Source organism: Lipotes vexillifer, unplaced genomic scaffold (assembly GCF_000442215.2).
Source record: "Lipotes vexillifer unplaced genomic scaffold, Lipotes_vexillifer_v1.1 scaffold678, whole genome shotgun sequence".
Classification (NCBI taxonomy): Eukaryota; Metazoa; Chordata; class Mammalia; order Artiodactyla; family Lipotidae; genus Lipotes; species Lipotes vexillifer.
In genome coordinates this window covers 565,162-574,384 of record NW_006790338.1, presented here as the reverse complement: position 1 = coordinate 574,384, position 9,223 = coordinate 565,162, and the positions used below count along the sequence as shown (strand labels likewise).

Genomic DNA, 9,223 nt, shown 5'->3' with positions numbered 1-9,223 from the left:
CATTTGACACAGAAACGCTTTGACTGAACTAATGGCAGCAAAGATTAAAAACAAAACTGACGCTTTCCCTAAGTGAATTCTTCCTTATATTCTCAGCTGTTTTTGTGCCGGGATCTACCTGGGCTTTGGCAGCTACCCAAAGCCCACTTAACCTTTAGGTGTATTTAAAGGAAAACTTCCCTCGCCCTTACACCCATCAGTAACAGAGTGAGGACACTCAGGTGGCATGATTGGAATCAAGCTGAACTCACTTGGGGGATGAGACAGCAGGAGCGGATGGAGTCGTTGAAGCCCATCCACTGCTGGTAGTCAGGGTAGTCACCGCGCCGCAGGAAATACTGGTGGCCCTGGTAGTTGGGGCGCTCGTAGAGCATCCAGCAGCCGCTGTCCACCCGGACGGAGTTACAGCGACTGAAGTAGGGCTGCAGGTTGGGGCAGTCGCTGCTGCACTTGTAGCAGCGGCCCTGGAAGCCCCGGTCCTCATAGAAGGATCTGCAAAGGAAGTATAATTCAAAATTAAATCATTTGCTCCCCATAATAGATCTTGTATAGAGACATTTTCCCCTGCTCCATTTTATTTCACTTGTGTTCCGTTTACCTTCCCCATGGCTGGTTGACACGGATGGTGCGAGTTCAGTGTGATGGGGCCCCGCAGCGCAGCGGGTCTATATAGCAGGACGGCTGCTGTGTTGGCAAGCACAGCACAAAAGGGGCCCCGGGGGTGAGTAAGGGGATTTTATGGATCCCTTTCGCATGCCGCATTCAGTGGAAATGCCTGTCTAGTCTGCCCTCATTCTCTGGTATATTCTAACGCTGTCTGTTCGGGCTCTGGATGAGTCCCTAGAGTTGCTTTTATTTGGATTCTTACTGTTTTATAAATTTATCAGCACATCAGTCTGAACTTTTGACCTGAAACTCACGTCTCTATACATATGATTCATTTATGCCCTGTGTATTTGGGGGGAAAAATCCATGACTTTATGGAAGTGCCCCAGAATTCCAGAGGCTGTGAGTGAAGCAGAATGCCACAAGCACTGATTTTCCTGGACCACGGAGACCACTGTATCTTAAAACTGCTTTCTTCACAGGACTTGTCAATCCAGTACAGGACACAAATCTGGATTCTGATTTTTGCTAGTTTTGACAATGCTTTAAGGCATAGCTTTTAACTTCCTCTTTGGTGAGTACGCTTCATATAACTGGAAACCAGCCCCTCGTAGCCGACTTGTGATAAGAACCAAAAGAAAGGTTTTTATGACCATTGGGTTCAAGACTGAGAAGTATATTGCTTTATAGATTGCTTTCCCTTTACCAGGGGAAGGCGGTAAAGCCTCGTGGACTCAGAATGTCCACTTAGTAGCCACATGAACTTGGCAAGCCACACAACCTGTCAGAGCAGGAGTTATTTCATAATACTTATCTCATGGGATATAGTATGCTGAATGAGAGAGAGAGAGAGAGAGAGAGAGAGAGAAAGAAAGAAGAGAGAGAGAGAGAGAGAGAGAGAGAGAGAGAGAGAGAGAGAGAGAGAGAAAGAAAGAAAGAGAGAGAGAAAGAAAGAAAGACAAAGAAAGAGAAAGAAAGAAAAAAAGAAAGAAAGAAAGAAAGAAAAGAAAGAAAGAAAGAAGGGGCCTGCAGCCTCTAATATTTGAAAGCTGGTCTGGCCCTCAGAGCTAGGCCATATTTCCCTATTAGACATAAACAATCTCACAAAATACCAACTGAGGCAAGGTTACCCTGAGACCATGATGAAATGAGACAAAATAAGGCAATTTCGTAATTTTGTCTAAGCATAGGCAAAAACAAAGCGAATGTGCCACCCACAAAATACCAGACACAGGCCCTCTCTCAGCCAAAATGATTAACTGCTACTTCTATATCAATTGCAGCTTAATCCTTGTTTTTTGCTCCCTTCCCCATGAGTAGATCTATTAAGATATCCAAAGATAAAATTACCCTTGCTGTCTGACAACATCCAATTTAGTGAACTCCTGCTCTTTATTTTATTGTTTATTTTATGTTTTTTTGGCCACACCGCGCAGCATGTGGGATCTTAGTTCCCTGACCAGGGATTGAACCCGTGCCCCCTGCAGTGGAAGTGCAGAGTCCTAACCACTGTACCACCAGGGAAGTCCAACTTCTGCCTTTTTAGACACTTCCCCAAGTCACCCAACCAAAGTACAAGTCCTATCATAGTTCTTTCTAACCCTCTTACAGAGACAGTCCATGCTTCCCCATGGTGTATGTTCTCTCCGTCACTGTAACCAGTAACAAACCCCTTTGTTTCACAACAGGTGTGTCTGGTGGCTTTTGGCTAAAGGACATTGACCTGAATAAATGGGATTATGTGTTTAATGTGTTTGGCACATACTTGGCACAAATGAGCACTGAATAAACATTTGATATTAGTAATAGTGAGACATTATTAAGGATGACTTCAGCCCATTTGTCTCTCTCAAAAATGTTCAATCTTCCCAAAGATGCCTGAAAAATGTCTCCACCACAAAGCCATTTTGTGGTAAAAATGTAGATTTGGAAGGAACTTTAGAAATCATCTAGTGTTCTTCAAACTCCAGGGTGCATTAAGAATCACCTGTGCTTATTAAAAATGCTAATTGCCAGGCTCTACCCTCTTCTGAGATGCTGCATCATTAGATCTGGAAAGGACTCTAGGAATCTGTATTTTTAACTGGCAGCAGCAGGTTGTTCTTGACCAAACTTTGAAAAACACTACTCTGATTTATTCCTTCTTATTTTCTTTTCCATTCTTTTCCTTGTGTGTGTGTGTGTGTGTGTGTGTGTGTGTAGCTGATTTGCAGTGTTTTGTTAGTTTCAGGTGTAGCGATTCAGTTATACATATATTTATATGCTTTTCCCTTATGGGTTATTGAGTATAGTCCCCTGTGCTATATATGAGGTCCTTGTTGTTTACTATTTTATGTATAATAATGTGTATATGTTAATCCCAAACGCCTAATTTATCTCCCCGCCCCTCCGCCCTGCCATCCATCTTTACTTTTGTAATCTCACTAACTGGAAAAATGAACTGGCCCGTAAAGTTTACTCAATAAATGTCTGGGGGTTATGAACGTTATTCCCTCGTCTGAAATTCATCGTTGTAATAGTCCACGGGACCTCTTTCAAAGGCTCAGCACAACAGGCCTACGCACTCACATCAAAGTTCAGCATTTGCAACTTTCAATGTGTAGGATGACATAAGCACCCTGCATTTGATCTATTTAATGGGCATTTATAATAGGCGAGATGAGTAAGGAAAAGAGAGAAAACAGAACTGTGCTGTCCCCTAAGCCCTCTGCTCCTTGATAATTCTAATTTTATGTCTCCTGAGATGCCAAATTACTGTTACAACAGCAGTGTCCAATTCCAGAGTTTTGCTAGTGTCTGAGGTCCACTCAACTGTCGACCTTACTACCCACATGCTTGCTTCCTAGTATTGATAATTAACGTAGCATTTGTATCATATACGTGCTTGGTTAAATGAGAAGAGGTCATTTGGTTGGTGGCCATGTAGACCAAACTCTCCCAAACAGGGAGACTGGGTAAGGACCCGGAGATCACCATCATAGCACCAGCCTCTGGTTCTCTTTCTCGGCTTGTCTTTGATGGCCATTCATTAACTGACGTGAAGATAGGAAGCAATCATTGACCCACCTCTGCTTAACTCCTATGGCATTCCTCTTGGAACAAATGAATTTTCATGTTAAAAATGTGAAATAAAATTCATATTTTATGGGAAAGCAAGAAAAATTTCAACATAAAAATTCTTTTCTGCCCTTTGGCCTCTCCTCTCCCCCCGCGCATTGTGATTCTGCATTATACATCAACCAAACCTCCCTCATCATCAAGAATGCCTGCTCAACCATAAACAGCAACATTCTCCTAGCACCAAAAAGGCAACTCCTTAAAAGATAACATTCCCTCTTTTGGGTTTTCCTTTTTAAATATTTGTTTATTTATTTATTTATTTTTGGCTGTGTTGGGTTTTCCTTGCTGTGCGCAGACTTTCTCTAGTTGCGGCGAGCGGGGTCTACTCTTCGTTACAGTGTGCGGGCTTCTCATCGCTGTGGCCTCTCTTGTTGTGGAGCACGGGCTCTAGGCGTGCGGGCTTCAGTAGTTGTGGCTTGTGGGCTTCAGAAGTTGTGGCTCGAGGGCTCTAGAGTGTACGCTCAGTAGTTGTGGCACACAGGCTTATTTACTCTGCGCCATGTGGGATCTTCCCGGACCAGGGCTCGAACCTGTGTCCCCTGCATTGACATGTGGATTCTTAACCACTGTGCCACCAGAGAAGTCCAACATTCCTTCTAGAGCTTGTAAAGGGTCATGTGACCCACCACAATGGTGCTTAAATCTGGATTATGTAAACTGTCAATAATATGTCATTTAATGTACAGCCCTCTGTCTCAGAAAACTTATATATACACTGTGTCTTGACTTGTAACAGGCAGAACAGTTCTCAGAGCTTCCTGAGGTGCTCTTCCCAGGTTATAATCCTCAAATTTGGCTCGAATAAAATTTTCCAATTCTTTCTTAAATTGACTGATTAAATATTCATCGACAAGAACAATACATCTCAGGACTTCCCTGGTGGTCCAGTGGCTAAGACCGCACGCTTCCAATGCTGAGGGCCAGAACTTGAATCGTGGTCGGGGAACTAGATCCCACATGCATGTTGCAACTAAGAGTTCGCATGCTGCTACAAACAAGTCTGCATGCTGCAACAAACATCCCACGTGCTGTAACTAAGACCCCGCACAGCCCCAAATAAATAAACAAAAATAAAAATTAAAACAAAACAAAACAAAAACAATACGCCTTCTTGTTTAAGCAACAGGTGGTTGTGATGGTCAGTTTTGTTTTAATAAACCCACAAAGAAGAAAATTTGAACTCCAGAAGTCCAGAGGGGATGGAATAAGACACCTGCTTACATCAGGACCTACCCCTTGAAAATGCGGAAGGAAAACTGGAGAGGGGACCCATAGTGAGGCGAACATTTTGAGGGTGTAGCTCAATAGAGTGGGGTCTTGACACCTTTATGGAATAGCTGATACTTCAGTTTCTGTGCTTGGTGGAACTTTTATAAGGTTAGTCCAGAAGACACTGTGGCTTCAAAGGGAGAAAAGAGGAAAAAAAGGGAAGAAAAAGCTTTAAAATCTGGACTTATAACAAGCTAGGATATATAGGAAATACTAGCGTGTGTAGGGCATGTAGGCTGATACCAGGGTTATCTCAAATTGTTGGTTCATCTTCGTGGGGAGAAGGTTAGTGGGGTCCTGTAGGGTGTCCCTTCTCTGCTTTCACCTCAGACACTCATCTCTTCAAGGTCCCAGTGTTTAGAGAGAGGATAGAGAGAAGGAGGAAGGGTAGATTAGGAGTTAGTTTGGGCATAATATCTTCCCCCAGCCACTCCCCACTGTTGCCCTTGTCTTTAAGTTGGGATTAGAGGGTGGATTGCATTCTCTTTGCCTGTGCCCCAGGAAGGGAAGCAACTTGCAAACTTGATCAATGAGATCCATGGTCTCTAGTTTTATGTGCCTTCAGTTCAGGTGTTTCAGGATAATTTCCATGTCTGATGCGTGTGAGTTTATGCCTACTAGGCAAATAATGTAAAACTTGGCACTCCAAGAAGCTTTCAGCTTTCTCATTCATGTTTGCTGTATTATTATTGGCAAACAGAGGACCCTGGCTAATGTCTCCAGGAAGCCAACACTAATTTTGGGGGTTTAAAGGTTAAATAACTGAGATTTAGGAACAATTAATATGAAATAATATAAGAATCTATTTTCCAGGGAAGGAACCTTTATAAAGAGCCTTACCATGTGCCCCCGTTTGCCTGGAACGGTCCTGCTCCATGCCTCTTGCTCCAGTGTAATCCTTAATAGAACACACTCACTCTCAAAAATGACTGAGGATAAGCAACAAATTATATGTTTGTTCTGGTAATAGCCAATTGGGTGGTGGATATGGAGCCCTTGATGTGTGAGATGGAAGGAGAGTCTACAGAGAATGAACAAGCATGTGGGTACATCCAAGGACAGTGAAGAGGGGAGCAAGGAAGGGAAGGCCACCCAGCAGCAGGTTGGAGCTTGCAGACTAGAGCAGGGTCATCCAATATTAAACTTGATATTGTTGTGCTATTGTGATCTAAACTTGCATCGCTCCCCTCACAACCTCTATAACAAAGCTGGCTGCACACATTAATGCTTTATGTGAGAAATGGTTCAGGAGTTCAAGGAAAAGGGACTAAGTCTCCACTTTGGGTCAGTGTGGATCCACTCAATGACAAGGCAGGAGTTCAGAGTGGAGAGTAACTGGGAAAAGCATAAACAACTCGTCTCTTGTCCAGAATTCCCAGAAACATTGGGTATGTGTGTGTTGGAAGAAGTGGGTACATAAGTCTCCCACCTGCTGTGAGATGAGCTTTGAGCCATTTGTTAGAATCTCAAAGGATGGGGTACTTCAGATGAATTTTGACCTGAAGCTGTCAGCTTTACTGGGGAACTTTATAAGAAACCGTCCTGGGCTTCCCTGATGGCGCAGTGGTTGGGAGTCTGCCTGCCGGTGCAGGGGACACTGGTTCGTGCCCTGGTCCGGGAGGATCCCACATGCCGCGGAGCGGCTGGGCCCGTGAGCCATGGCTGCTGAGCCTGTGCGTCCGGATCCTGTGCCCCGCAACAGGAGAGGCCACAACAGTGAGAGGCCCGCGTACCGCAAAAAAAATAAGAAAGAAACAGTCCTACGAACCGTATTTAATTATCACAGGATGTTATTGAGGATGTTGTTTACTCAGTATCTTCTTTACTAGGACCCACAAGAAAATTTTCTTTTAGGTTTCAGTACTGGGAATGGTTAGGCTTGTCTTGAATAATTAATTGTCTTATGGACTCTGTCAGTCATGGAACTGATCATGTTTCCTTCTGTGTCTTGGCTGCTGGATCCAAATCTGGTTCTAACTTCAGCCACCAAAGTGCCTTTATAGCACCCAGTTTGGGCTCAAACTTCACTCCTGGCTCCACCTCTCTCTATCTCTCTCTTGTTTATCTTCTGACCCAATTTTTTTCATTCACCTATTTTTAATTTCTTTAATTTATTATGTTATAATTTTTATTAGTGACCTTAATCTATGTTTTTTTAAAAAAGAAAACAACTGAATCAAACAAGCAAACTTCTCCAGAAAATTTTAATGCCGTTTTTTGATTCAGTATTATTTTTCTTTATTATTATTATTATTTTGGCTGCATTGGGTCTTCATTGCTGCACGTGGGCTTTCCCTAGTTGTGGCCAGCAGGGGCTACTTCTCATTGTGTTGCCCAGGATTCTCATTGCGGTGGCTTCTCTTGTTGCAGAGCACGTGCTCTAGGCTCATGGGCTTCAGTAGTTGCAGCACGCAGGCTCAGTAGTTGCATGATGCGGGCCCTAGAGCGTGCAAGCTTCAGTACTTGTGGCATGCGGGCTCTAGAGCTCAGGCTCAGTAATTGTGGTACATGGGCTTAGTTGCTCCATGGCACGTGTGATCTTCTCAGCCCAGGGATTGAACCCGTATCCCCTGCATTGGCAGGAGGATTCTTCACCACTGCACCACCAGGGAAGTCCCTTATATTTTATATATGGTCACAGTACTTTACTCCTATTAAAATGATGGGAGGCAGGGACTTCCCTGACATTCTAGGAGTTAAGACTCCATGCTGCCACTGCAGGGGGTGTGGTTTCGATCCCTGGAGGGGGAACTAAGGCCCACATGCAGCGTGGCCAGAAAAAAAAAAAAAATGATAGGAGGCAGAGTTTTCCTATGTGCATATGGTTTTTGGAAAAAATCCTGAAAATTTTGTAGAAACACATATACCAAAGAGACAGTGAATTCTACTTGGAAATCTCATGGACGTATGAGGTATTGGAAATAGGATAAAAGGGATGGAGGCTCTTAGAAGGATAAGGAGTGTAGTAGGTGAGAGGACCAGTTCATTTATTTGTTTGTTTATGGAGCTAAAGTTAAGAGTCTAGATGAGAATGGCTTTCCTTATCAATTAAGACTTGGACTATATAGGGAAGATGGTGGGGATAACCTGGAGGGATAACTTGAGGTGTTTCAATAAGTACTTGTTTATTAAATATATCCTTGTAAGATTAACCACAAATGGGTTGAGCCAGTTGAACTGAACTTTGAGCCTACATGGCCTAGCCTTTAAAAGAATGCTGGCAATAATATCCTCTACTTACTTCCCCTTATAAGAGGTTGTTCCCCATCTTGAAAACATATGTTATGTCTGGCCAAGTGCCATTATTGCTTTTGAAGGCCTAATAGATTAAAAGAAAGGCAGGACCCTATTAGTGCCAGAAACACAAGCTAAATCTTTTATTAGATTCTAAAGGAGAAAAGTGGAGAATGAAAATACTTCAGTAAAAATCTGTCACCCGTCTTAGAGAACCAGCTTTGGCATTCATCGCCCCCCAGTCAAGATATCTCCTGTACTCCCCTGGCCTCAGGAGGTACTGCCTTCCTCTGTAGTTGGGCAGCTCGTAAAGGACCCAGGAGCCCTCCAGCACATTGAGGGAGTGGATCTCATTGAGGTGGAAGCGGTCCTGAAGAGAGAGACAATCATCTGTGATCTCTGACATTTGTCCTCTGAAGTCATCTCTCTCATAGATTCTCATTCTGTAAGTGCCAGAGTGCTAGGGTGGCAGACAGAGAAGAAAAAGTAAGTGAACACAAATAGAGAGAAATTAAAGTTCCCTTAGTCCAAGTCTGCTTTCACCACAACCATGTCGCAGAGTTAAAGAGCCTTCCTGGCCCCCAACGCCCACCCTTGAATCTCATGGTGGATGGGCTAAGTTAGGAACAGAACTTAGCAGCTCTTCAACTGCTATGCACCAGTCTCTGTCCTTGGGAATTTAGGTTTGTCTAAAATAAAATTGATCATTTTAGTGCTTCTTATTAGAGAACGTCCCTCTCAAAGGAGAAAAGTGAGCATCACTGGAAAGTGAAGCCTCATTTGATATATTACCCTTGTTATAAAGGAATCAACATTTAGCTATTTTCTGTAGGACTAATGTTTTGGTTTCCATGCATGCTATGGATTATTAAGCCCTTGTAAAAAAGTAAGATGACACATCTTCCCTACCTCTGTTTTCATAACTTCATTTTCAGTTCAAATTTCCACCTATGTGACTCTTAAGCTTCCTTTCTGGCCTCCTACCTTCACTTGC

The 9,223-nt window shown here is 43.3% G+C and overlaps 2 protein-coding genes across 2 annotated transcripts in view; both read right to left on the bottom strand.

Annotated features, from left to right (window-relative positions):
• Window positions 1-2,238, bottom strand: part of LOC103089559 (gamma-crystallin C) — a 3,272-nt gene extending 1,034 nt beyond the window's left edge. The window contains exons 1-2 of the mRNA XM_007463660.1: window positions 2,216-2,238; window positions 252-492 (exon numbers count right to left, since the gene is read on the bottom strand). Of these exons, the coding sequence (XP_007463722.1) occupies window positions 252-492; window positions 2,216-2,238 (264 nt within the window). The remainder of the gene's footprint in view (window positions 1-251; window positions 493-2,215) is intronic.
• Window positions 2,239-8,348: 6,110 nt separating this feature from the next.
• The window catches only part of LOC103086759 (gamma-crystallin B), a 2,249-nt gene continuing 1,374 nt past the window's right edge, over window positions 8,349-9,223 (bottom strand). The window contains exon 3 of the mRNA XM_007463651.1: window positions 8,349-8,689. Coding sequence (XP_007463713.1) covers window positions 8,414-8,689 — 276 coding nt within the window. The 3' untranslated portion in view covers window positions 8,349-8,413. The remainder of the gene's footprint in view (window positions 8,690-9,223) is intronic.